Source organism: Nycticebus coucang, chromosome 3 (assembly GCF_027406575.1).
Source record: "Nycticebus coucang isolate mNycCou1 chromosome 3, mNycCou1.pri, whole genome shotgun sequence".
Classification (NCBI taxonomy): Eukaryota; Metazoa; Chordata; class Mammalia; order Primates; family Lorisidae; genus Nycticebus; species Nycticebus coucang.
The window spans coordinates 293522-320206 of record NC_069782.1 but is presented as its reverse complement, the minus strand read 5'-3'; the positions used below and the strand labels follow the sequence as shown (position 1 = coordinate 320206).

The following is a 26685-nucleotide window of genomic DNA, read 5'->3' as shown; positions in this document are numbered from 1 at the left end:
TGCCTCAGCCTCCCAAGCAGCTGGGACTACAGGCGCCCACCACAACGCCCGGCTGCAATTCTCTTTTCTCAGCCTCCCAAGTAGCTGGGACTATAGGAGCCTGCCACCATGCCTGGGGATATTGTTTTTAGAGATGAGTTCTCACTCTGGTTCAGGCTGGTCTTCAATCCATGAGCTCAAGCAATCTGCCCGTCTTGGCCTACCAAGTGCTAGGATTGCAGGTGCAACCACCACACCCAACTGCCACCTCCAGCTTTCTAACATAAATGTGACTCTCCAAGCCCCCAGCTGGCAAAAATAAATGAAGCTGTGAATATCTGCTGGAGTTTCTCTACCTTCCTCAGGACATAAACCAAGCTCTGTAGTATGGCACATATGTATGCGAAACGCAGCACTCATCAATTTATTCATCCGGCAAATGTTTATTGAGCTCTCATGGTGTGCTCAGCAGTAGGGGCAGAGTGACCAGGGAAGAGCAGGTGAGAAGGGAGGAAACACAGAGGGACATAGGAGTGATCAGACAAGGCAAGAAAGATCCGTTGGAGTGGTGAGATCCTTTCCCCTCATAGAAGACAAAACCGAGAACCAGTGACAGACACCAAGTCCAACGCCAGCGGGCAGTGAATTGGTACAAGCTTTATGGAGAACAACTTGGCACGACCTGTTAAACACCTGCTCACCTCCAACCAGAATTTCTACTTCTAGGAAGGCGTCCTATAGAGATGCATTGATGGGCTCAAGGCAGCAGGGTTCTTGCTCTGGAAAAGACTGAAAATCACCTAATTGTGCATTAATAAAGGGTAAGTAAATCACAGACCATCTACATATTAGAGTAGGACCAAGCATAAGAAAGAATGAGGGTCTCTGTATTTATATACACTCTTACCTTTATACACACATGGGTGTGACACAACAACAGGCTATGTCCAGGAGAGGCTGGCCAGGAGTGAGGCCCCTATCCAGACCCTGGAGAGGGATCCAGAGCCTTTGGCAGTGAGGGGGAGGGGTGTCTTAGAAAAACCATGTAATACTTTGGTAGAAACCTTTAGGAGTAAAGCTACTGGAGAACCTTGAAGGAGTAGGGAACTGTCTCTGAAGGCAACCCAATGGCCAGTCCAGAGCTGGGCGCCTGCGGATTCTCAGGGTCCTTCCCTTGGGGAACAGCCGCTGCCCTGGGACCCGGCCAGGCTTACTACTCGCCCCCATCCCCACCAGGCTCCAGAACTGTGTCCCCCATCACTGGAAAGTGATGCTGGTAGCCCCCGGGGGTCCCAGCAGGCAGGGAGTCTTCTCACTGCGCCCAGGGAAGCCGCCCCTCGAGGTAGCCTGGCACCAGGAGCGCCCACCGCGCTTCCCAGCAGGACTTGGCAGGGATCTGGCGTGGCCCCAGCCTTGACCATGCATCCACCTCCGTCTCTGAGAGGATAACAACGCATTGAGCTTTGGAGGTGCGGCCCCAGGCTGGTCCTATTAGAACCCCAGACAGCTGCCGCTGGCGCCCACACTACCCAGCGCACCCCGCTCTGTGCTCCTGGACCTGCCTGTAGACCTCAGACTCCAGACCCGCTGGCCGCCTGGCCCCAGGAGACGCATGCATCTACGGACACAGGTGGCCAGCCCGCACACGCCACTCCTGGCACCCCTGACGTGGGGGGCTTCCCAAGGTGTGGCGGGAGTGGCTCCGGACTAAGGCTGCTCCCCATCTGTTGGCTTATCGCCCCCTCTGCCTAGCCCTGCCTCCATGGTTCGTACCCAGACCATTGATTGCCCTCATTTGCATCAGCCTCCTCTACCTGCTGCTCCTGGGCGTGCTGGTCCGTAGCCTGTGGAGGCCCGAGGCTCATCAGACCCTGCTGAGTGTGGCACCTGAACCAGCCAGGACCCCTGGCCCTAGCAGGGACTCATAATGCCTGGGGGTGTCTACCTCCCTTCACCCCTTCACCTCCCTGTTGGGAAAGCCCCTCCACGTGCTGTTAGGGCTAACCTCTCAAATCAAGAGCCAACCCCCCACACACACCTTTAGCAACTCCAGAGCAGGGCAGTTGGCCTCTCTTTTTTTTTTTTTTTTTGTAGAGACAGAGTCTCACTGTACCGCCCTCCGGTAGAGTGCCGTGGCGTCACACGGCTCACAGCAACCTCTAACTCTCGGGCTTACGCGATTCTCTTGCCTCAGCCTCCCAAGTAGCTGGGACTACAGGCGCCCGCCACAACGCCCGGCTATTTTTTTTTGTTGCAGTTTGGCCGGGGCCGGGTTTGAACCCGCCACCCTCGGCATATGGGGCCGGCGCCCTACTCACTGAGCCACAGGCGCCGCCCCAGTTGGCCTCTCTTGACCTCCCCACCTAAGGTGGTGGTTCCCCCAACACACTTGTTGGCAGAGCCGCCCGTTTATCCAACGAGCTCTGCTGGGGGAAGCTGTGCTGGAAGGAACCTCAGTTGCACCACTGACCACTCCAAGGGAAGAACCCAGGGGGAGTCACCCTGAGTCCTGACAGCAGAGACCCACAAAGGCCAGGGTGACCTTTGCCCAGGGAGGTGCTGGTCAGTAAGACATGGGACCTACACTACTGAGACAGCTGAGCTGCCAGGACCCAGCTCAGGAGGAACCTGGGCTTCCTCTGGCAGTGACCCCAGGCTGTGTGGAGGGGAAAGTGGGTGGTTTGAGGCTTTGAAAAGTAGTAGTTTGAAAGGCTGAGCTCTTAGATTTATATCCTCCATTCCTCTCTGCAGGGAGAACCCAGGCCTGCAGCCCTGGTACCCTGCACCCCATCCTGTGATCTGGAAGCTTCACCAGGGCCCCAGCCACAGAGGAGTGCCCTGCCATGAGTCAGCCAATCCAGGATGGTGGCAGCCGACACTCAGGTCCCCGAACACACCTGGGCTCCCACAGGCCCAGGGCCCCGCTGCTGCGGGTGGTGGACTGTGCTCTGGGCACCTGCCAGGTGCAGAATCTCAGCCACTGCCTGTGGCAGCTTGTGAGACCAGCCAGCAGGCAGGATTCAGTTCCTGTGGACCCTAACAGCCCCCATAGCTATGGCTGAGGTGGGGCTGGGCCACACCCCTGCGTGGCCCATCTGAGATGTTACGTCTAATACCAGAGCCATAGGTGAGCCCCGCCTGGTCCCTCCCAGCTCCTGCAGACAGCAGGTCCTACAGCAACTACATTAGAATGGTTTTGGAGGCTTGGCACCTGTGGCTCAAGCGGCTAAGGCACCAGCCACATATACCTGAGCTGGCGGATTCGAATCCAGCCTGGGCCTGCCAAACAACAATGACGGCTGCAACCAAAAATAGCCGGGCATTGTGGCGGGCACCTATAGTCCCAGCTACTTGGGAGGCAGAGGCAGAAGAATCGCTTGAGCCCAGGAGTACGAGGTTGCTATGAGCTGTGATGTCACAGCACTCTACCCAGGGCGACAGCTTGAGGCTCTGTCTCAAAAAATAAAAATAAAGAATGGCTTTGGAAACACAAATTCATGTACTTGTGTAGGCCCAGGCCAGTCTGCAAGCAGAGTGGCCAGCAGCAGCAATGCTGAAGAGTTTCCAAAGGGAGGAGTCTACCCACAGAAGTGGAGCAGAGGGCGGTGCCTGTGGCTCAAAGGAGTAGGGCGCCGACCCCATATGCCGGAGGTGGTGGGTTCAAACCCAGCCCCAGCCAAAAAAACTGCAAAAAAAAAAAAAAAAAGAAGAAGTGGAGCAGAAGCTAGGGAGGGTCCTAAACACAAAAGGCCACCACTGGGTGAGCGTGGAAAAGGCTGAACTGGCTGGATGTGCCCTCACTTGAGGGTCCAGTAGGTTGAAGCCCTACTTAGGCCCTGGACTGCTGCATAGTTGACCCTTCTGGGTGCCTGACCTATGGTCTGCAGCCTTTCCTTCTCCATGCTCTTGAGACAGGAGGAGTGGCAGGAAGAGGACATGATGCTGGGATTCCCTAGGTCACAGCCTGTGCTGTGATATAGACCCCTCCTGTTTCCTCTCCGTGTGGCCAGAGGAAGGGTCTTAGCAGTTCGGGAGCTACCCCTGTGGTGTCCTGGGGCTGAGCACACACCCCTCTATCCTCAGATAGGGTGAGGCTGAGGTAGAGGCAAGACCTAGCCCAAATAAATCACTTAAGTAAGAACAGGCCTACTTTAAAGGGCTGGAGGCTGGGCGTGATGGTTCACGCCTGTAATCCCAACACTTGGGAGGCCGAGGTGGGTGGATTGCCTGAGCTCACAGGTTTGAGACCAGCCTGAGTCAGAGCAAGACTTCATCTCTAAAAATAGCCGGGGGTTGTGGCAGGCACCAGTAGTCCCAGCTACTTTGGAAACTGAGGCAAGAGAATCGCTTAAGCCCAGGAGTTCAAGGTTGCTGTAAACTATGACGCCACAGCACTCTACCCAGGCTACAGCTTGAGACTTTATCTCTAAATAAATAAATAAATAAATAGATAAAAGGCGGTGCCTGTGGCTCAGTGGGTGTGGCGCTGGCCCCATATACCAAAGGTAGAGGGTTCAAACCCGGCCTCAGCCAAACTGCAATAAATAAAATAGCCGGACATGGGAGGCACCTGTGGCTCAGTGGGTAGGGCGCCGGCCCCATACATTGAGGGTGGTGGGTTCAAACCCAGCCCCAGCCAAATTGCAACAAAAACTAGCTGGGCATTGTGGTGGGTGCCTATAGTTCCAGCTACTTGGGAGGCTGAGGTAGGAGAATTGCCTGAGCCCAGGAGTTGGAGGTTGCTGTGAGCTGTGTGATGCCATGGCACTTTATCAAGGGTGATAAAGTGAGATTCCGTCTCTAAAAAAAAAAGCCAGGTGTTCTGGCTGGCACCTGTAGTCGCAGCTACTCAGGAGGCTGAAGCAAGAGAGTCGCTTAAGCCCAGGAGTTGGAGGTTGCCGTGAGCTGTGAAGCCACAACACTCAACTGGAGGCAATACAGTGAAACTCTGTCTCAAAAATAAATGAATAAATAAATAAAATAAAAATAGCCAGGCATTTTTTTTTTTTTTTTAGAGACAGTCTTGCTTTACCACCCTCTGTAGAGTACAGTGGCATCACAGCTCACAGCAACTTCCAACTCCTGGGCTTAGGAGATTCTCTTGCCTCAGCCTCCCAAGTAGCTGGGACTACAGCCGCCCACCAGAATGCCCACCTATTTTTTTTTTTTTTTGGTTGCAGTTTGGCCAGGGCCAGGTTCAAACCTGCCACCCTCAGTATATGGGGCCAGTGCCCTACCCACTGAGCCAAAGGTGCCGCCCAATAGGCAGGCATTGTGATGGACATTTATAGTCCCAGCTACTTAAAAGGCTGAGGCAAGAGAATCACTTAAGCCCAGGAGTTTGAGGTTGTTGTGAACTGTGATGCCATGACACTCTACCAAGGGTGACAAAGTAAGACTCTGTCTCAAATAAATAAATAAAGGGGCTGGAGCTAGCCAGACAGGAGTGAGGTTCCATGAACAATCCAGGCTTCCCCACCCTCTGTACCTCAGTACAAGCTGTTCCCTCTGCCAGGAAGCCTCCCCCAACACCTGGCATCAACTAGGCCCCCAGGCTTTGAGCACAGTCCACCACACAGGCTGCCAGGTCCCCAGGAGGCTTACTCTTGCCCTCTGCATCCCAGGCAGTGTCAGAGGTTACAGGGATCTAATGGGACCAGGCATAGGGCCAGGAGCCCAGCCCCACAGGACAGTGAGCCAAAGAGCCACAAGCCTGCCCCTGAGGTTCTCCTCCTTGTGCTCCTTCCAGTGCAGCGACCACCTGGCCCAAGATAACTCATCTTCCCTTCCTTCCATCTTGCCCTGCTGGAGGCCTGGGTGTGCTAGGAGATGAGTAGAGGGTGGTCAGTGTCGTGGGGAGCACAGCAGGGCAGTCCAAGTAGACTGCTTAAAGGAGGTGTCAGTCTGGGTTAGATGTGAGGACAGCCAGGATTCTCCAGCAGAACAACCTGGAGTTGCCAAGGCGCTAATGCCCAGAGCCCACAGAAGGCACAGCTAGGGCAGTCCAGCCCAAAAGCAGCTGAGAGAAGCTGGAGAGGCCAGGCCAGGGCCTCAGAGTCTGGTGCCCTGTGACCACTGAAGGGTGTCAGCAGAGGCAGGCAGGGCATGCACAGCCAGGGGCAGTGAGGGTGGAGGTGCTGGGGAGCAAGGGGTCCAGGGGCAGTGAAGGTGGGGGGGGCTGAGGTGCAAGGGGGTCCAGGGGTAGTGAGGGTGGGGGTGCTGGGATACAAGAGGGTCCAGGGACAAGCTGGGAGGGTCAGTGATTCACCATTCCCTCAGCTTAACCAGGTCAGTCCTCAATGCCCCCCTTCTCCCTGAGCTCTGGATAAAGTCCACCCCCCACCCTCTGTACCTGAGTACAAGCTGTTCCCTCTGCCAGGAAGCCTCCCCCAACACCTGGCATCAACTAGGCCCCCAGACTTTGAGCATAGGCCACAACACAGGCTGCCAGATCCCCAGCAGGCTTACTCTTGCCCTCTGCATCCCAGGCAGTGTCAGGAGGCCCCTCATGGCCCTCAACATTGCACCTGGCTTGAAGCTGGCCCCCTGGGATGCTGTAGTGCTACTTGCAGCCCAGCAGCCAGGCAGCACCTGCACCCCACCTTCCCCACACCTCCAGCTGCTCTAGCCAAAGCTTCTCCCCTCCCCTCAGGCCCTCATTTGAAAACCATGAGCCTCTCCCCTGCCCCCTGTGGCCTGGCCATGCAGCTGAGCATGTGTGACAGGGCTCACTGGGACACACTTGAGGGTATAGCCCTGCCCCTTGGGGCTGATATTCTAGAGTGGCTAGAGTGAGTAGGGGAGAGAATGGAAGTAGGCTGGTGGTGGTGGGGGGGGGGGTGTCAGGTGAAGGTACGCATGCGGAACAGGGTATAGTTAGGTGTTTTATTTATTTATTTATTTATTTTATTTTGAGACAGAGTCTAAGCTGTCGCTCTGGGTAGAGTGCTGTGGTGCCACAGCTCATAGCAACTTCAAACTCTTGGGTTTAAGTGATTCTCTTTCTTCAGCCTCCCAAGTAGCTGGGACTACAGGCACCTGCCACAACACCCAGCTATTTTTTTGTTGCAGTGGTTGTTGTTTTAGCTGGCCCAGGCCAGGTTCGAACCCGCCTGCCTCCATGTATGTAGCCGGTGCCCTGGGTAGAGTGCTGTGGCATCATAGCTCAGAACAACCTAAAACTGCCTCAACCTCCTGAGTAGCTGAGACTACAGATACCCACCCCAACACCTGGCTGCTAATTTTCCTGTTTTTAGTAGAGATGGGGTCTTACTCTTGCTCAGGCTGGTCTCATACTCCTGAGCTCAAGTGATCCACCTGCCTCAGCCTCGTAGAGTGTTAGGATGGCTTGTGCTTGACCTATTTTTAATTTTAATTTTTTTGGGGGGAGGCAGGGTCCTGCTCTTGTCTAGGCTAGACAGCAGTGGTGGGGTCACAGCTCACTTTAGTCTCACACTCTCAGCTTCAGCAATTGTCCTGCCTCAGGTTCCCCGCTATCGGGGACCACAGGCACCCACCACCCTACCTGGCTAATTTTTTATGGGGTTGCTTTGCTGCCCATTCTGGTATTGGACTCCTGGGCTCAAATAGTCCTCTTGCCTCGGACTCCTAAAGTGCTGAGATTATTGGTGTGATCCACCGTGCACTGCCCCAGTTTGCCATTTTCAGTGGCTCCAGGGTCTTCCCTCTGTCTGTTCCCAGCTCCCTGCAGGAGGGGCCTGTTGGATAGGATCACTCTCTACAAACTTCTTGCCACATCTGTGAAGCCCAGTGTTGGGTTCTGCACAGCCCTGTGCCCTCACCCCTGCTCTTCTCAAACTCTGCTCTGACCCTGGTCCAAAGAGGTCAGCTCCCCAGGTAGGCGTTTTTGTCTGTGTGGTCCCTGCTGCATCCTTACAGCCTGGACCAGGCTCATTCCTGCCCCTGACTCTCAAGGAGGCCCCTCCTGAGGGCCTACAGTCTCTCCCCTTGGCCAAGCTCCTGGAGTCTTTGCTCCATTACACTTGACCTTGGCCCTGTCCTTGTTGGGCCAGCCCAGCCCAATGCCAGCAAGAATCCTGCAAAGTCGGTCTGTCAAGAACCCCCCTCCCTTCATATCTGATCAAATCCTTTATCTCCCACCCTTAGTCTGATCACCCTGTAAGAATCCTGCTGATTCACTTTGGGAATGTTCCCTCTCAAAAGTTTGCATCCACTGAACTCCTCTGCCCAATGGATGTGAGTCCCAGGCTGTTTTTCCAGTATCTGCATTTAGCCAGTCTCTTTCCCCTATTGTGATAGTCTTGAATAAAGTTTTTCTTCCCACTTAAACAAATTGAATAATTTTTTCTCAATAAGTCTCTGACCCACCCAGAGTACCAGGTTCCCTGGAGGGCAAGTTTTCTCTTCCAGAGATTTAGTGTAGAGGAGAGTGCTTGAGGGTGGGATCTGTACCACCTGATGGGAGGGGCTGGCTGTGGGCATGGAGGCTAAGCTTCAGACCTTGCACATCCCCAGGTAGGTCAGTTGCTGGAGACTGGGAGGCTGAGATCAGGGTAAGAGGGACTGAGGCTGCTGTGGGCTGCTCCTGGGCTGACACATTAACTTGCTGAAGTCAGGAGGAGGGTGGATGGTCACTCATTACCAAGAGCTGAGGCCAAGGGGTTGGGTGGTGTCTGGCCTCTTATGTAACCTGGGGCATATATAGGGCACCTGGCCTGGGACTCGCCTGCCTGTGTGCTCTCCCACCAAGCACCACCCCCCCCAGGATGAAGGTGGCTGTGGTGAGTACCCAGGCCCAGTGTGGAAATGGCTCCACTGATCACTCACCTGGTAGCCGGCTGCTCCCACCCTCTCTGCTGGCTGTCCTGGTCAAAGGGCTCCTTCCTTCCTGTTGTGGTCCTGCTGGGGCAGGGGTCAGCCATGACCAACCCCAGGCTCTGTGTGGACTCGGATCCCCCCTGTGAGGTGCCGCAGGCTGCTGTGCACACCCATGGTGCCTGCAGCCCAGGAGCAGGCGTCACCTTGCAGAAAAGGACACCAGAGTCCCCCTAGAGTCACTGAGGTGGAGGCAGGGTCGGACTGGTGGTGTGGGAGAGGCTGTGTCTGTGTCCATCTTCAGGCCTGTGGCCTCGGTGGGGTGTCCTTGCTTCCTTGTGGGGCTGGTGTGACCGTGAAATGGGTTAAATACCCTATCTAACCAGGGCCCAGACCCTTCCCTGGTCTACAGACCTGATGTGGACCCAGAGGCAGCCAAAGACAAGAGCAGCTTCCGAAACTACACTGTAAGGACCGGCCCTGTCCCTCACCCTCCTGCCCAGCCCAACCACTCCTGCTCCTTCTTACAGCACTGGGAGAGGGGCTCTTTGGGAAGCCCCCGTCCATACCTTCTGGGGCCAGCCCAGGAGAGGGGAGGCAGTGGGGCCTGTGGTGTGACTTGGCTGACCTCTGGTTTGCAGTCGGGCCCACTGCTGGACCGTGTCTTCACCACCTACAAGCTCATGCACACCCACCAGACGGTAGACTTTGTCAGGAGGAAGGTAGGCCTGGCAGTGCCACAAACTGTGCCCACCCTCCACCCAGCATCCCTGTGGGTCAAGTGGATGGGGGGGGGGAATATGTGGGCATCCTGCTGATGCTGTGGCTCCATTGACTTACCCTTTAGCATGCCCAGTTTGGGGGCTTCTCCTATAAGAAGATGACGATTATGGAAGCTGTGGGCATGCTGGATGTACTGGTGGATGAATCAGACCCAGACGTGGATTTTCCTAACTCCTTCCACGCCTTCCAGACAGCAGAGGGCATCCGGAAGGCCCACCCAGATAAGGGTGTGCCCTGCTGCCCAGCTTGGGGGGAGAGGCAGATGGTTGAGGAGGGTCTTGGCGCTCCCAGCAAGCCTAGCTCTGGGTGGGATCAGGCCCTGGCCCCTCCTGGCTCTCAGCCCCACCATGGTCCCTGCACCCTTCACCCTCCTTCCGTCTCCCTCAGACTGGTTCCACCTCGTTGGGCTCCTGCATGACCTGGGGAAGGTCCTGGCTCTGCTGGGGGAGCCCCAGGTGAGGGCAGGGGAGATGGGGAGACGCCTGGTGGAGGTGAGGGTGGAGGCCATGGTGAGAGGCCTGGCTCTGGGCTAGGGACACCATGTGGGGGCAGACCAGTGCACACCCCCCTCCTCCCACAGCTGCCTATCTTTCTCCAGTGGGCAGTCGTTGGAGACACCTTCCCAGTTGGATGCCGTCCCCAGGCCTCTGTGGTTTTCTGTGACTCCACCTTCCAAGACAATCCTGATCTCCAGGACCCGAGATACAGGTACTTCTCTCCTCAGAGCAGGTCCTCCTTATCCCTGGAGCTTCTGAACACCCCTGACTCTTATCTCTCACTGCAGCACCGAACTTGGCATGTACCAGCCCCACTGTGGACTTGACAAAGTCCTCATGTCCTGGGGCCACGACGGTGAGACTGGGGGGAGCACAGGAGTCACTGGGGAGTGTTGCCCCCTGGATGCTTGGTGCTGACACCCTCTCTTCCATAGAGTACATGTACCAGATGATGAAGTTCAACAAGTTCTCCCTACCCGTGGAGGTAGGTGTGGGGAAGAGCACACCTGGGGTGCCCAGCTGGCCTGGAGTAGCAGGAATGTGCAAGTGTTTGGGTGTGGGCTTGCCCACAGGCCTTCTACATGATCCGATTCCATTCCTTCTACCCTTGGCACACCGGTGGTGACTACTGGCAGCTGTGCAGCCAGCAGGACCTGGCTATGCTACCCTGGGTGCAGGAGTTCAAGTATGTCCATTCCCTCAGGGGTCATGAGTCAGGGTGGCCAGTCCTTCACAAAGTTCACTGCTCCTTTTCTGCTGTAGTAAGTTTGACCTCTACACCAAGTGCCCTGACCTGCCGGATGTGGTTGAGCTGCGGCCATACTACCAGGAGCTCATTGACAAGTACTGCCCAGGTGTCCTGAGTTGGTGACCACCCACCTGTCCACCACCACTGCTGGGTCCTCAGGCTGGCTGTGTCCCTCAGCACCTGGCCCTGGGCAGACAGCCACCATTGGACACAGCGATGATCCATCTCAGCCCCATGTGGGACTCCCCTGACCTACAGTCACCATGCCTCATGGCTACTTGTCCCCAGCAGCAATAAAGACCTTGAAGGAGCTTGTGTTTCGGATCCTCACTGGCCCACTGGCATGTTGTAGCAGCAGGGGGTGGCCCATGCCGAGGGACTCTGACAGCAGGGCAGAGACCAAGTCCGAAGACTCTTTCTTTTTATTAAGGTATTTATTTATTTATTTATTTTTATTATTTTTTTTTCTTTTGAGACAGAGTCTCACCATGTCATGCTCGGTAGAGTGCCATGGCAACACAGCTCACAACAACCTCAAACTCTTGAGCTCAAGCCATTCTCCTGCCTCAGCCTCCCAGGCAGCTGGGACTATAGGTGCCCACCACAATGCCCGGCCATTATTTTTATTGTAGATGTCATTGATGTTTAGTAGGCCTGGGCTGTGTTTGAACCCACCAGCCCTGATGTATGTGGCTAGCTCTGTGAACCTCTGAGCTAAGGGCACCAAGCCAAGTCCCACGACTCTTAGACACAAGTGCCCCATCGGACAGGTGTGCACTGCCATATCTGCCATGTAAACACCTTGCTCCTCCCAGCTCCTGTGTCAGAGCCTGGGGAGGAGTAACCACTCACCTTCACATTCTTTAACAGTTACCAAGTCTCCTGTCTCAGTCTCCTTAACAAACAATTCCCCAGCCCCAAACTTAGCTAAAGGAATGCATCCATAAAAAATGACATAAACTGGGCGGCGCCTGTGGCTCAGTGAGTAGGGCGCCGACCCCATATGCCGAGGGTGGCAGGTTCGGACCCAGCCCCGGCCAAACTGCAACAGAAAAATAGCCGGGCGTTGTGGTGCGCGCCTGTAGTCCCAGCTGCTCGGGAGGCTGAGGCAAGAGACGCCACAGCACTCTACCTGAGGGTGGTACAGTAAGCCTCTGTCTCTACAAAAAAAAACAAAACAAAAAATGACATAAACAAATGCATAGGTTAATTGCTGTAAAACAGGCACCAACAGACACAACCTTGAATGGCCTCTGCAGTCCTTCAGTGGCTCCATGGTCACCATCTCCTTTTTTTCTTTCTTTTTTTTTTTTTAAGAGACAGAATCTCAATTTGTTGCCCTTGGTAGAGTGCTGTGGCGTCACTTCTCACAGCAACTTCCAGCTCTCGGGCTTAGGCGATTCTCTTGCCTCAGCTTCCTGAGTAGCTGGGACTACAGGCGCCCACCACAACGCCTGGCTATTTTTGTTGTTGTTGTTGTTGCAGTTTGGCTGGGGCCGGGTTCGAACCTGTCACTCTTGGTATATGGGGCTGGTCCCCTATTCACTGAGCCACAGGCGCTGCCCCATCTCCTTTTTTCCTGTGGTTTTGTTCCCCAGGTATAAAGCCAGCCATGCTATATCTTGGCTTTGCAGACATTTCTTTTAATCCAGAGGCTTCCAAGAAAGTCCACCTTTTAGTGGTTTATCCCTGTGAAGAAAGGGGATCATTTGTCGTAGGGAATTTCCTTCTGCTGATCACATTTCTACTCGTCTGTTAACATTTTCCTTTGTATTTCGTGCTAATTAGTACATGAATTTAGAGGCTTTACCTGATTTGAGTGTGATCTGTTGTGGGCAAGATGCTTTGGAAGTGGTGGTATTTTCCTGCTCGGGAGGCACACGGCATCTTTCTCTTGACCCCGCTGGTGTTGGTTTTACCAGCACTCTGGGAGGCCAAGGCAGGTGGATTGCCTGAGCTCAGGAGTTTTAGACCAGCCTGGGCAAGACTGAGATCCCCATCTCTACTAAAAATAAAAAAATTAGCCTGCTTATTGTGGCAGGTGCCTGTAGTCCTAGCTACTCAGGAGGCTGAGGCTGGAGAATTGTTTGAACCCAGGAGGTTGAGGTTGCTATGAGCTAGGCTGATGCCACGGCACTCTACCCAGGGCAACTGAGTGAGACTGTCTCAGACAAACAAAAGAATTGGTAGTGTTTCTGTATACTAACAACAAACTACCTGAAAAATAAATGAAGAAAATCACATTTATCATAGCTACACAAAAAATAAAGGCCTTGGGGCCAGGTGCGGTAGCTCACGCCTATAATCCTAGCACTCTGGGAGGCTGAAACGGGTGGATTGCTTAAACTAAGGAGTTAGAGACCAGCCCTTCAGCCTCTCAGAGTGCTAGGATTATAGGCGTGAGCCACTGCACCCAGCCAGTTCCAGCATTTTTTTTTTTTTTGAGACAGAGTCTCAAGCTGTCGCCCTGGGTAGAGTGCCATGGTGTCATAACTCACAGCAACCTCCAACTTTTGGACTCAAGCAATCCTCTTGCCTCAGTTTTTCTATTTTTAGTAGAGATGGGGTCTGACTTTTTGTGCTCAGGCTGATCTCGAACTCTTGAGCTCAAGCAATCCCCCTGTCTCAGCCTCCCAGAGTGCTAAGATTACAGGCATGAGCCACCACACCTGGCAGTTCCAGCATTTGTTAAGGTTATGTCTCTGCCCCAGGTTCACACAGCCTTCGGCTCTGTTGAGTCCGAGGACCCTGGGATGGCATTTAGGCCTACCCAAGATTCAGAATAAGAGCCTCATTTTAAGATCCTTTGCTTAATTCATATCTGCAAAGATACTCTTCCCAAACAAGATTACAATTCGCATGTTCCGGGGAGTTGATGTGGTTATTCTGGGGGAACATTCTTCAGCCTATCATAGAGGTTGCCCCAGACTCAGAATTGGTCATTTCTCCGATGAGCTCTGGCTTCTTTGTATGGAAAATGGTATTTCAAATCCACATGTTGGGGACTAAATCACTCACCCCTTAAGCATTCACTTCAACCCCTGAATCCTGGTTGTGACCATTGGATACAGCATTCTGCCTGCTGCTGTCCTCACCCTAGCCTCTCCTGCCCCTAGCCTCCAGAACCTCTCTGTCCCCCTTGCAGAACCTAACCCTAAACTTGCCAATTCCAGAAAGGCCCTGGGCGTGGGGTGAGGGTGAGGCCTGCTGGGGGGAGGTGCTGAGGAGCCTGCAGAGCATGGGTGGGGCTTCGTTTCCCCACCCTGCATCCCTTTCTGGCTCCCCTGGCTTCCGCTTATCTGCTTGCAGGGGCTGAAATGCCAAAACTATTTTCATGGTATACTGTAGTGCACTTTGCCTTCTTCACTGAGTTGACATTTACACTGGTGATGTAAAAGTACAGATGGGTCAGATTGCTGTCAGGACTCAAAAAGCTCCTAAAATGTAGGAGCCAATAATGATAACAATAATAATAATGAGTTAAAGCCAAGTCCTTCAACGCCTTGCACTCACAGTTTTAGAAAAGATCAGTTTTGGGTGGTGTCTTTGGCTCAAAGGAGTAGGGCGCTGGTCCCATATACCAGAGGTGGTGGGTTCAAACCCAGCCCCGGCCAAAAACTACAAAAAAAAGAAAGAAAAGATCAGTTTTATTTAAGAATGCCTTTGATGGCTCGGTGCCTGTGGCTCAAGCAGCTAAGGCGCCAGCCACATACACCTGAGCTGGGGGGTTCAAATCCTGCCTGGGCCTGCCAAACAACAATGATGGCTGCAACCAAAAAATAGCCAGGCATTTTGGCAGGCTTCTGTAGTCCCAGCTACTTGGGAGGCTGAGGCAAGAGAATTGCTTAAGCCCAGGAATTGGAGGTTGCTGTGAGCTGTAATGCCACAGCACTCTACCCAGAGCCGTCTTATCAGTAAATAAGAACAAAGTAAGCCTGTCACTTCAAAGACAGCAATGACTACATTTGTTGCTGATGATAAAATTGAGCTTTTTCTTTGTAGACAGAGTCTTACTCTGTCACCCTGGGTAGAGTGTTGTGGCCTCTTGCCTCAGCCTCCTGAGTAGCTAGGACTACAGGTGCCTGCTACTACACCCTGCTACTTTTTCTATTTATTTTATTTTATTTTTCTGTTTAGAGATAGAGTTTCACTTTGCCGTCCTCTGTAGAGTGCATCACAGCTCACAGCAACCTCCAGCTCTGGCGCTTAGGTGATTCTCTTGCCTCAGCCTCCCAAGTAGCTGGGACTACAGGTGCCTGCCACAAGGCCCAGCTATTTTTTGTTGCAGTTTGGCCCAGGCCGGGTTTGAACCCACCACCCTCGGTATATGGGGCTGGTGCCCTACTCACTGAGCCAAAGGTGCCGCCCTACTTTTTCTATTTTTAGTAGAGATGGGGTCTTGCTCTTACTCAGGCTGGTTTCAAACTTCTGAGCTCAAGAAATCCACTGGCCTCAGCCTCCGAGCATGCTGGGATTACAGATGTGAGCCACATACCTGGCCAAAATCGACCTTTTGAGCAAAAACTAAGGGTCCACAACTATGAATTGACAGCTTCCTAATAATAATTTTTCTGATAATATCTGGTGATATTAATGACTGATTTTTTTCAGATTATATAATGAAAAGTGTTCACATTTAGGAAATTTGTGTAACAAAAGAACCAATATTTTCCAAATGAAAATATGCAATGTTCCAAAATCATGCATGAGCAAAAAAAATGCCTTCAGAGTATAAGACATGCTAATGATTTTAATGTGACAAAGGACAAAAAGTTCTTTGGTATGGTTTCAGATTCCAAATTGCAACATATCACTAATAAACTACGACAACAGAGTTTTGTTTTTTTGAGACAGAATCTCAAGTCCTGGGTAGAGTGCCATGGTGTCATAGCTCACAGATTCAACTCAGATTCAAGCAATCCTCTTGCGTCAGTTTTTCTATTTTTAGTAGAGACTAGGTCTTGCTTTTGCTTGGGCTGATCTCAAACTCATGAGCACGAGCCATCCACCCGCCTCAGCCTTCCAGAGTGCTAGGATTAGGGGTGTGAGCCACCTCACCTGGCCCTACAACAGAGTTTTGATGTGATATAAAAGAAGAATACCCATTGGCTTGGCGCCTGTAGCTCAAGCGGCTAAGGCGCCAGCCACATGCACCAGAGCTGGCTGGTTCGAATCCAGCCCAGGCCCGCCAAACAGCATGACAACTACAACCAACAAATAGCTGGGCATTGTGGTGGGTGCCTGTAATCCCAGCTACTTGGGAGGCTGAGGCAAGAGAATCACTTAAGCCCAGGCATTGGAGGTTGAGGTTGCTGTGAGCTGTGACATAATGGTACTCTACCCAGGGGCAACTGCTTGAGGCTCTGTCTCAAAAAAACGAAAAAAGAGGAATACCCGCAGAAATCTGAAAAGGCTTTTAAAACACTCTTCCTCTTTCCGGGCAGCGCCTGTGGCTCAGTCAGTGGGGCACCGGCCCCATATACCGAGGGTGGCGGGTTCAAACCCGGCCCCAGCCAAACTGCAACCAAAAAATAGCCGGGCGTTTTGGCAGGCGCCTGTAGTCCCAGCTACTTGGGAGGCTGAGGCAAGACAATCGCTTAAGCCTAGGAGTTGGAGGTTGCTGTGAGCTGTGTGACGCCACGGCACTCTACCGAGGGCCATAAAGTGAGACTCTGTCTCTAGAAAAAAAAAAAAAAAACACTCTTCCTCTTTCCAACAACTCTATCTGTGAACCAGATTTTCTTCTTATATGTATTTCAACCAAAACCATATTGCAGCACTTTTGACAGAAGCAGATGTGAGGAGCCGAACTTTAAGGAGATGTGTAAGAACCAAACTATGCCTCTGAAGTTTTTTGGAAATAGTTATTTATTTATTTATTTTGAGAGAGTCTTAGTATGTTGCCCTCCCTAGAGTACCGTAGTGTGACAGCTCACAGCAACTTGTTTAGCTAAACCTGGGCCAGGTTTGAACTTGGTGTATATGGCTAGCCCCATAACCACTGTGCTACAGGCGCCAAGCCAGAAATAGTTATTTTTTTACTATAAATTTGTTATTATAGTAACATGTAATGAGTTTTTTTTTTTTTTATAGAGACAGAGTTTCACTTTATGGCCCTAGGTAGAGTGCCATGGCATCACATAGCTCATAGCAACCTCCAACTCTTGGGCTTAAGCAATTCTCTTGCCTCAGCCTCCCAAGTAGCTGGGACTACAGGTGCCTGCCACAATGCCTGGCTATTTTTTGGTTGCAGCCGTCATTGTTGTTGGCAGGCCGGGCTGGATTTGAACCCACCAGCTCAGGTGTATGTGGCTGGCGCCTTAGCTGCTTCAGCCACAGGTGCCGAGCCCAAAATAAGTTATTTTTAAGTTTCTCATTTTTTTTGTTTTGTTTTTTGAGACAGAGTCTCACTATGTCGCCTTCGGTAGAGTGCCATGGCGTCACAGTACACAGCAACCTTCAAACTCCTGGGCTTAAGCCATTCTCTTGCCTCAGCCTCCCAAGCAGCTGGGACTACAGGCACATGCCACAATGCCTGGCTAATTTTTTCTTTTTCTTCTTTTTTGCAGTTTTTGGCTGGGGTCGGGTTTGAACCTGCCACCTCGGGTATATGCACGGGCACCCTACTCCTTTGAGCCACAGGCACCACCCATGCCTGGCTATTTTTTGTTGCAGTTGTCATTGTTGTTGTTGTTTTTTTTTTTTTGGAAAAGGTAGGCTTAATAACTGCTTTTATCACCAGGTTAAGTCATGCAGTTACAAAGTAGTTAGAAATTTCTGAAAGTAGTTATTACAGGTCATTGTTGTTTAGCTGGCCCAGGCTGGGTTCGAACCGCCAGCCTGGGTGTAAGTGGCTGGTACCGTAACCACTGTGCTATGGGCACCAAGTCTATAGTAAATGTTTTTAATTTACTTTTATATTTTTAGAGACAGGAACTCACTCTGCCTTTCAGGCGTCATGGCATCTAAAATTGGTAAAAGGAAGTGGCTGGGCACAGTGGGTCATGCCTGTAATCTCAGCACTTTAGGAGGCCAAGACAGGAGGATTGCTTGGGGCCAAGAGTTTGAAACTGTAATAAGTTGTGATTGTGCCACTGAACTCCAGCCTGAGTGACAGAGACTCTACCTCTAAGAAACAAAAATCGAACTTGTATACACAAGGCTGGGTGTGGTGGATGGCTCATGCCTGTAATCCCACACTTTGGGAGGCTGAGGGTGGTGGGTCACTTTAGCCCTGATGTTTGAGGCTGCAATGAGCTGTGATTGAGCCACTTCACTCCTGCCTGGGCAACAGAACAATACTCTGTCTCTAAAAAAACAGACCGACCTCTCCACCCCCAAACTCTGTTTTTTGGTCGGGTGCAGTGCCCCATGTGTGTAATCTCAGCAGTTTTAGAAGCCAAGGTGAGAGAATTACTTGAGCCCAGGAGTTTGTGGTTATGGTGAAGTATTATCACACCACTGTACTTCAACCTGGGTGGCAGAGACCCTGTCACTAAAAACAAAACAAAAAAACCCTTGTGTACATGAACATTCACAGCAGCACTATTCACAATAGTGAAAGGTGGAAGCAACCCAAGTGTCTATTGACAGATAAATGGACAAACAGTATGTGGTTCGGCCATACAATAGAAGACTATTCAGCCATGAAAGGGGTGAAGCACTGATGCATGTTACAAAGTTGATGCACCTTGAAAACTATGCTGAGAGAAGCCAGACACAAAGGGTTCATGTTATATGATCCAATTTATGAGAAATCCATAGAGAACAAAAGTAGATTAATGGTTGCCTGGTGCTTGGGGTGAGGGGCTGGAGGGTGTCGGCTAAAGGGCATGAGGGGTGGTTTCTTCTTTGCTAAATTTATTTTTATTTTGGCCTGGTGTGGTGGCTCATGCCTGTAATCCCAGGATTCTGGGAGGCCAAAGCAGGTAGATTGCCTGAGCTCACAGGTTCGAGACCAGCCTGAGCCAGAGGGAGACCTCGTCTCTAAAAATAGTTGGGTGTTGTGGTGGGCACCTGTAGTCCCAGCTAAGGGTGACAAATGAGACTCTGTCTCAAAAAAAAAAAAAATGTTTTATTATTTTTTTTCGCCTTTTTTCTTTTTTTTCAGTTTTTGGCTGGGGCTGGCCCCCTACCCCTTTGAGCCACAGGCGCTTCCCTTTATTATTTTTTTCATTCAGGTAAAGATACGGTGTTTTTTTCTTTTTTTTTTTTTTTTTTTGTAGAGACAGAGTCTCACTTTATGGCCCTTGGTAGAGTGCCGTGGCATCACACAGCTCACAGCAACCTCCAACTCCTGGGCTTCAGCGATTCTCTTGCCTCAGCCTCCCGAGCAGCTGGGACTACAGGTGCCCGCCACAACGCCCAGCTATTTTTTGGTTGCAGTTCAGCTGGGGCCGGGTTTAAACCCCCCACCCTCGGTATATGGGGCCGGTGCCCCACCGACCAAGCCACAGGTGCCGCCCAACGGTGTTTTTTTTCTTTTCTTTTTTTTAGAGACAGTCTCACTTTATCGCCCTTGGTGGAGTGCTGTGGCGTCCCAGCTCACAGCAACCTCCAACTCCTGGGTTTACGTAATTCTCTTGCCTCAGCCTCCTGAGTAGTGGGACTATAGGCACCCACCAGAACACCTGGCTATTGTTTTGTTGCAGTTTGGCTGGGATTGGGTTCAAACCCGCCACTGTCGGTATATGGGGCTGGCGCCCTACCCACTGAGCCACAGGCACTGCCGAGAGTGGTTTATTCTTTTTTTTTTCTTTTATTGTTAAATCATAGCTGTGTACATTTGTGCAATCAAGGGATACAATGTGCTTGTTTCATATACAATCTGAAATATTCTCATCAAACTGTTCAACGTAGCCTTCATGGCCTTTTCTTAGTTATTGTATGTAGACATTTGTTCTCTGTCTTTAGTAGTTTCACCTGTACCCGTTCTAAGATGCACCGTAGGTGTGGCCCCACCCATTACCCTCCCTCCACCCTCACCCCTCCCTTCCCCTTCCTTGGCCCTTTCCTCATAGTCTTGTGCTATAGTTGGGTTATAGCCTTCATGTGAAAGCTATAATTTAGCTTCATAGTAGGGCTGAGTACATTGGATACTTTTTCTTCCATTGCTGAGATACTTTGCTAAGAAGAATATGTTCCAGCTCCATCCATGTAAACATGAAAGAGGTAAAGTCTCCATCTTTCTTTAAGGCTGCATAATATTCCATGGTATACATGTACCACAATTTGCTAGTCCATTCGTGGGTCGATGGGCACTTGGGCTTCTTCCATGACTTAGCAATTATGAATTGGGCTGCAATAAACATTCTGGTACAGATGTCTTTGTTATATTGTGATTTTTGGTCTTCTGGGTATAAACCTAGTAAAGGAATTATAGGACCGAATGGCAGGTCTATTTTTAGGTCTCTAAGTAGTCTCCAAACATCTTTCCAGAAGGAACGTATTAGCGTGCATTCCCACCAGCAGTGTAGAAGTGTGCCCTTTTCTCCACATCCATGCCAACATCTTTGGTTTTGGGATTTTGTTACGTGGGCTACTCTTACTGGGGTTAGGTGATATCTCAAAGTAGTATTTTTTTTTTTTTTTTGCAGTTTTTGGCCGGGGCTGGGTTTGAACCCGCCACCTCCGGCATATGGGGCCGATGCCCTACTTCTTTGAGCCACAGGCACCGCCCTCAAAGTAGTTTTGATTTGCATTTCTCTGATGATTAAGGATGATGAGCTTTTTTCATGTGTTTGTAAATCATGCATCTGTCTTCTTTAGAAAAGTTTCTCTTTAAGTCCCTCGCCCACCCTGAGATGCAATCATGTGTTCTTTTCTTGCTAATATGTTTGAGTTCTCTGTGGATTCTGGTTATTAGACCTTTATCGGAAGTATAACCTGCAAATATTTTCTCCCATTCTGAGGGCTGTCTGTTTGCTAGGGTGGTTTATTCTTGAGAAGATGAAAAGTTTTTAAAATCAACTCTGGTGATAGGTGTGCAACTCTATGAATATACTGAAAGCCACTGAATTGTGCACTTTAAATGGGTGACTTGTATGGCATGTGAATTACCAAGAAAGCTGTTATAAGGGTGTATAGTACACCTCTTGGGGATGGGACACAATTATAGGAAGGACTCTACCTAATAAATGCAAACATTATAACTTAATTCTTTGTACTCTCAAATTAACCTGAAATAATTATAAAAAAATTTATAAAAAGGAAGCTGATACAGGTTTAGTGCCTGTTGCTCAGTGGCTAGGGCGCCAGCCACATACATGGGGGCTGGTGGGTTTCTTTTTTTTTTTTTCTTTTTTTGCAGTTTCTGGCCAGGGCTGGGTTTGAACCCACCACCTCTGGCATATGGGGCCGGCGCCCTAGCCCTTCGAGCCACAGGTGCCGCCCGGGCTGGCGGGTTTGAACCTGGCATGGGCCTGCCAAAACAACAACAACAACAACAAAAAAAATAGCCAGGTGTTGTGGTGGGTGCCTGTAGTCCCAGCTACTTGGGAGGCTAAGGCAAGAGAATCGTTTAAGCCCAAGAGTTTGAGGTTGCTGTGAGCTATAATGCCACAGCACTCTACCAAGGGTGGCATACTGAGACACTGTCCAAAAAAAAGGAAGCTGTTACAGAAAACCAAACCAAAACCCAGAAGAGAGACTCACAAAGGAGCCTAAAAGCCTAAAGACAAGTTTTAAATTTTAAACATATTACTAATGTTTGAATCCAAGCCTGCCTTCTGGGCCATTTTTTCTGTGTGTTAAGAGCACTCTTGAGGAATCTGTGAGCTCATGCCACAAGCTGCTTGAACACAGAGCTCAGAGAGGGTGTTGGGACCTGGGGTGGGATGAGAACTGGACGTGTTGTGGGCTGTCCAGGGGTCTGCGGGGCAGAGCACAGGGTGGTGGCTGTGCGCCGAGGACAGAATTCAGGACTTAAAAAGCTGTATTGCAGTTCCCAGGGAGAGCAGTGACCTCCAATTGATAATCTGACTCCAAACGGAAACCTGCATGGTGCCCCAACCAGTTTGGTGTCCTCTTCCCAGGATGGAGGCTGGAGGTTGTCACTTTCTCTCTTCTGCATGGGCCTAGGGCCCCCCGCTTTCAATCCCCTCTGCCCTACTCTGCAGAAGAGCCCCTGTTGACCTGTCCACATCCTTGTCCCTCCTCTGCCCCTGCCCATTCTGGCCTTCTGTCTTTTCCTGAGACTAGAAAGTGGAAGTAGGAGGAAAGGAAAAGACCAGGTTCTGGTGAGTTCTCTCACCCTCCAACATTCTAGTTCCACATCCCAATACCGGTCTGGCAGCACCGATGTGTGGAACTGACAGGTCCCCCAGGCTGTGCCAGGCCAGAGGCTCCTTTGTGGCCAGGCCCTTCTGTCCTATTTTACAGGGGAAGACACTGAGAAAGAGAAATGGAGAAGACCCACTGAGCCAAGTCAACAATGAGCCCACCAGTGCTTGGGCTGTCCACTGCCTGGGGTGGAGGGACCCCAGCCCTGCCCCCGCCTCAGGCCTCCTGGCAGGAAGGAAACAGGCTCAGAGCCAAGCATGGAAGATGCCTTTATTGGTACACGTGTGTGATGGGCAGGATGGGCTGGTGTGGAGAGGATGTGGGAGGTGACTGCCTTTCTCCTCCTCTTCAATGGGTCAGCCTCGCCTCTTCCAGTGTAGGGGCTGGGGCTCCAGACTCAAAGCCGACAGCCCAGTTGTAACAGCCTGGGGTAGGTCCTGAGCTGGGTCACATGTTCACCGTCAGGACCAATTGTGGAGGCACTGATGGGGGTCCTGGTATGGGGGGACAAGTGGGCCCTCAAAGCAGTACCTAACAATCTTCTGTGGGCAGCATCCCAACCTCCATCTAACCCGACAGAATTGGCTAAGGCACAGTGGCTGAGCTTGTCCTGTGACAGGAGATCAGGGCTGTCCTGCGGACTCACCCTGACCCCCTGGGGGGACACATGGCTGACAAAACACAGCTACTTTTTCCGCCGGGAGGTCCGGGAACTACTGTTGCAGCTGTTGGGGGCCAGGGTCTCCTGTTCACAGGCAGCCCTCAAGTCCTTCTTGCGGGATGGCCTGTGTTTCTCACCCCTGGCTGGTGGGGAGGACTGGAGAGACCAGGGAGCCAGCAGGGCCTGCACACTTCGGACAGTCCCCACAGCCACAAGGAGCCCCCAGAGTAGGGTGGGAGCCTCCAGGGGTGACAGCTGAGTCCTCACCCAGAGGAGGACCTGAGCCAAGGTGCTTCTGGAGCTGCAGGCCTGGGGTGGGCTCTTGTCCTGTGGGGGCAATGTTGAAGAAGGCCCATAAGGTCACCCCTATGGCAGAGATCATCCCTGTCCTTTACCCACCCTGACTGGCACCACCTAACCTGCAGCCCAAACTGTTTGAGCAGTGTCTCCAGCGTTGGGTCCCCCAGGGACACAGGTGGGAAGAATTCCTCCACCCACTGTCGCCGCCACCACCGGCTGCAACAGGACTGGATATTAAGTGTGTGGCCAGAGCCCAGGCCCCAGCACCCTGCCCGGTGCCCCAGCCTTACCCCTGCTCTCCAGGCTGGGAGAACCAGTACTTGTAGCGCTGGGCCCGAATGTAGGTGGGTGGCTGCTCATGGAAAGGGTAGCTGGCCAAGTGGCTCTGGAGGAGGCGGATCACTGTGGCAGGGGAGGGGTTCAGTATGGCCCCACCCTGACCCCCTGTTCCTGCTCTCCCCCACTCCCCACTCCAGGCCTCACCTGGCTCTTTGCCTTGCAGCAGGCGCAAGACCAAGCTGGTGAACCAAGGGCTGTGTGTGTGAGGGCCCAGGGCCGCAAACCACATCTGCCAGTCGAGGCGGGGCTGGTGTGGCACCACAATCGGGGGTGCCCGACTCACATTCCCAGGCTTGTACATGAACTCAATCTCCTGCCACATAGAGCAGTGGTCAGCTGGGCAAGCCCGACTGGGTCTTTCCCGGCCCCCACCCAGTCAGAAGGCTTACTGTCCAGTGATGCCCATCATAGCTGCCCTCCAGCACCACCTCAGGCCGCCCACCCAGACCAGTCATCCGACGGAAGAGGCCGTATGAGTTGGCCAGCTGCAGGTGTTCCACAGTACTAAACAGGCGGTGGGCCCTGGGCCAGAGGCGCCCATGGGTCTCTGGCTCCATGTAGGAATATGGCACCTGGAGGCAGGTGGGCAGAGGCTCAGTGCCGCCACTGCAGCCCCTCCCAACCCTGCCGCCCGCAGCACTACCCACCAGACTGATCACGAACAAGGACACCGTGGCAGTGCCAAAGACGGACAGCTGGACTGCAGCACTGAGCTTCCGCAGCCACCCCCGCACCTGGGTCCACCTGGGGTAGGGACCCAAGTGTGGTCAGGCCCACCCTGCACACCTCTCTCCCTCCCCCTTCTTGGGCTATGTACCTCCAGAGGGCAGCCAGCAGCTCCCAGGTGAGGGAGGCCACACCCAGCCATACGGTGGGCAGCATCACTGTCTTTAGCCACTGGGAGAACTGGTGGAAGGTGAAGGCTGCCAAAAGAGGGGGTTATAAGAAGGTGTGCTCCAGCCCCTGAGCTCTGGCCCCCCAGCTGGTACTCACTGGTTCTGGAGTGGATGGTATGTTGCTGCCAGTCGATCTCCAGACCAAAGCAGTACACAGTGCCATAGGCCAGCAGACCGAAGACGGCCAGTTCCAGCAGCAGGGACAGTGAGGCCAGCAGGGTCTTGGGCCAGGCTGTAGAGCAGGGTAGTCATGGCTCAGAGGAGGGTCCAGAGCCAAGTGGCTAGGGTGGAGCTAGAGTAGGGGTCACCTGGGGGATGCTGGAGGAAAGGAGACACGTGGAAGGCAGGGGCCGCATCTGAAACTCACAGATGGACATCTTTTTGTGGCGGCCATGGCCAGGCTGGGCGGCCAGGTGGTGGTCATCCAGAAGGGCAGTGGTGAGGACCAGTGTCAGCAGGTTGAAAAAGTTGTAGTTGCCAGTGATTACAATGAGGACTTGAAGCAGCACCTGCGGGAACTGCACTCAGAGGCTCTGAGGGCCTCCCTCCTGGGCCCTCCAACCTGGCAGGCATGTACCCACCTGCTAGTTGTGAGTCCCTCTGCCACCTGTCCTCAGTGGGACACATTGGGCAGTGATGAAGGAGGCCATGCCCTATCTCCGATTGCTGAGGGCTCCACCCACCTGTGAGTAAAATGCAGCCAAGCGGAGACGGCGAATGGGGGCAAAGAAGAGAGGGGGCATGGCAATCTCGATGAGGAAGGTGGCTACCACGCTGAGCTTGTGCAGCCAGACAGGTAGGTGGTGGGCCAACCAGGCAGCGGGTGTGGGTAGACACTGTGTCTCATAGTGGTAGGTGAGGGCTGCAGGTGACAACCAGGTGGTAAGGGCTGGGCAGAGCCTGCAGACCACCCCAGATCCAGGCTGGGACCCTCACCAGTGAGCCCCCACCATGCGGGGCAGCGGCTGGTCAGCTTGACCACGCCTGAGGCGAACATGAGGCGGAACAGCAACCAGCGCACAAGCCAGAAAGGGAGGGCTTCATGGGGTGAGGCCTCTGCTGGCCCACCCTGTGGGACCTGCTTCCCCTGGAGGAACTGCCTCAGTGGGGCCACCAGCACAGCCAGGAAGCCAGTCTCCAGCAGCAGGGAGTCCCTACAAGGAGAGAAAATAGTGCAGAGTCCCCTCCCCACTGAGGCCGCTCTCTTCAGAGAGTCCCTCCAGAGAGGCAAACCCACCCTGCCCCACCCATCTCCTGTGGCTCCACACCCAACAGTCACTCACCACTGGAAGTAAAGGAACACCTGGCCCACCTGTAGGGAGAGGGGCTGTCAGCATGGAGGAGTGTGTCTGCAGCTGCAGGGCTTGGTGCGCTGGGGACAACGGCCCCAGTGACATGGGGGGGGGCAGCAGGCACCCCACTTGCCTGGCAGGCAGAGAGGTAGGCAGCCCAGAGTAGCAGGTAGACGAGGGGGTGGCGCAGCGGGCGCACCAGCAGGGCACCCAGTGCCAACAGCGCACCCAGCAGGCTCAGCAGCTCCAGGCCCTGTGCGGTGTCCAGCCCCAGCCTTGGGGCTTCCCACAGCAGCGTCGGTGTCTCCCATAGCTGCTGCCAGCGCCCCTTGCCCTGCGGCCGCAGCGTCCTCCGCGCAGGTAGGATACCCTCTGGGCCATACAGGCCTGTGGGAGCGCGTGTTAGGGCCAGGCCCTGGACCCCCCCCCAACACTTCCAGAACGACTCCCCCAAGTCGGAACCTGAAGACACCCCGTCCAAGGGCCCACAAGGCCTGCCCAGTTTCCTAGGTCTGGCCCTCCCACTTCCCGCTGCCCCGGGTCAGAGCCCGGAGCTACACAAGCCGATCATTGCACGTCTTCCTCTCCCACACCCCGCAAGGCACTGACTGCAGCCCCCTCCCACAACGGCGCGAGTGCCGGGTGGGAAGCAGAGAGAACATAATTTCCCGGGCGCGGGCTGGGGGCTGTCCCACCCTGGGTGCCCTCACCCGGGATCTGCGTGTAGAGGGAAGCAAAGGCTAACATGAAGACGGTGGCCACGCCCTGGAGGAAGAGCTGCCGTGGGAGCCAAGAGCCCGCCATGTCCACTACCCGCCGGCTGGAGATGGACCCGCTGCTGTTCCAGGCCCCGCCCCCGTCCCCGCCCAGACCAAAGCTCTGCCCCAACCCGCCCAGGGCAGCTCAAAATCCCTCCCCCATCCCGTTCGCTGCTGCCCAAAGCTCCTCTATCCCCGCCCACAGCAGCTCAAAGCACCGCCCCTAGACCGCAGTCGGCCAGGCGCCTCGCCTGCCGGCCCCGCCCCCAGAGAGCACCTTGGCTGTTCCGCGCGCTCCCGCCGAGTGGCGCGGGGGTTCGCTGCTCCAGGCTTCGGCCCGCGTGATGTCATAGCCA

General features: G+C 53.2%; 3 protein-coding genes across 5 annotated transcripts; 2 read left to right on the top strand and 1 right to left on the bottom strand.

Annotated features, from left to right (window-relative positions):
• Window positions 1-1249: 1249 nt before the first annotated feature.
• Window positions 1250-3041, top strand: ADM2 (adrenomedullin 2). Its single transcript, XM_053586541.1, is given in 5 exon segments — window positions 1250-1321; window positions 1475-1609; window positions 1665-1825; window positions 2731-2811; window positions 2813-3041. Coding segments are annotated over 5 exon segments (678 nt in total).
• A 5610-nt stretch (window positions 3042-8651) lies between these two features.
• MIOX (myo-inositol oxygenase) lies at window positions 8652-11114 on the top strand. 2 transcript variants are annotated; one of them, XM_053584541.1, is made up of 10 exons: window positions 8652-8741; window positions 9162-9242; window positions 9417-9497; window positions 9623-9785; window positions 9946-10013; window positions 10157-10266; window positions 10343-10410; window positions 10490-10539; window positions 10691-10740; window positions 10818-11114. In XM_053584541.1, the coding sequence occupies exons 1-10, from the start codon at window positions 8727-8729 to the stop codon at window positions 10924-10926; spliced, it is 795 nt and encodes a 264-aa protein (XP_053440516.1). In that variant the 5' UTR covers window positions 8652-8726; the 3' UTR covers window positions 10927-11114. The 2 variants fall into 2 exon arrangements, with proteins under 2 accessions (XP_053440516.1, XP_053440515.1); XM_053584540.1 differs by having other exon boundaries at window positions 8659-8741; window positions 10628-10740.
• An 11220-nt stretch (window positions 11115-22334) lies between these two features.
• Window positions 22335-26432, bottom strand: LMF2 (lipase maturation factor 2). 2 transcript variants are annotated; one of them, XM_053584112.1, is made up of 15 exons: window positions 26282-26432; window positions 25705-25958; window positions 25563-25591; window positions 25216-25433; window positions 24963-25141; window positions 24647-24788; window positions 24377-24511; window positions 24201-24306; window positions 24031-24127; window positions 23773-23955; window positions 23528-23696; window positions 23335-23446; window positions 23164-23260; window positions 22730-23071; window positions 22335-22577 (listed from the first exon to the last, which is right to left on the bottom strand). In XM_053584112.1, exons 1-14 carry the CDS (start codon window positions 26373-26375, stop codon window positions 22769-22771), a joined length of 2118 nt encoding a protein of 705 aa, XP_053440087.1. In that variant the 5' UTR covers window positions 26376-26432; the 3' UTR covers window positions 22335-22577; window positions 22730-22768. The 2 variants fall into 2 exon arrangements, with proteins under 2 accessions (XP_053440087.1, XP_053440086.1); XM_053584111.1 differs by having other exon boundaries at window positions 22335-23071; window positions 26282-26431.
• Between the last annotated feature and the right edge of the window lie 253 nt (window positions 26433-26685).

Bases quoted from the DNA above. Each gene is read 5' to 3' on its own strand.
- MIOX (XM_053584540.1), top strand. The intron at 9,243-9,416 runs GTAAGGACCGGC...TCTGGTTTGCAG, and splicing joins GCAGCTTCCGAAACTACACT to TCGGGCCCACTGCTGGACCG. The intron at 10,540-10,627 runs GTAGGTGTGGGG...GCTTGCCCACAG, and splicing joins AGTTCTCCCTACCCGTGGAG to GCCTTCTACATGATCCGATT.
- LMF2 (XM_053584112.1), bottom strand. From the start codon at position 26,375: ATGGCGGGCTCTTGGCTCCCACGGCAGCTCTTCCTCCAGGGCGTGGCC. The intron at 24,128-24,200 runs GTACATAGCCCA...TCCCTACCCCAG, and splicing joins CTGCTGGCTGCCCTCTGGAG to GTGGACCCAGGTGCGGGGGT. The intron at 23,261-23,334 runs GTAAGGCTGGGG...GTCCTGTTGCAG, and splicing joins TCCCAGCCTGGAGAGCAGGG to CCGGTGGTGGCGGCGACAGT.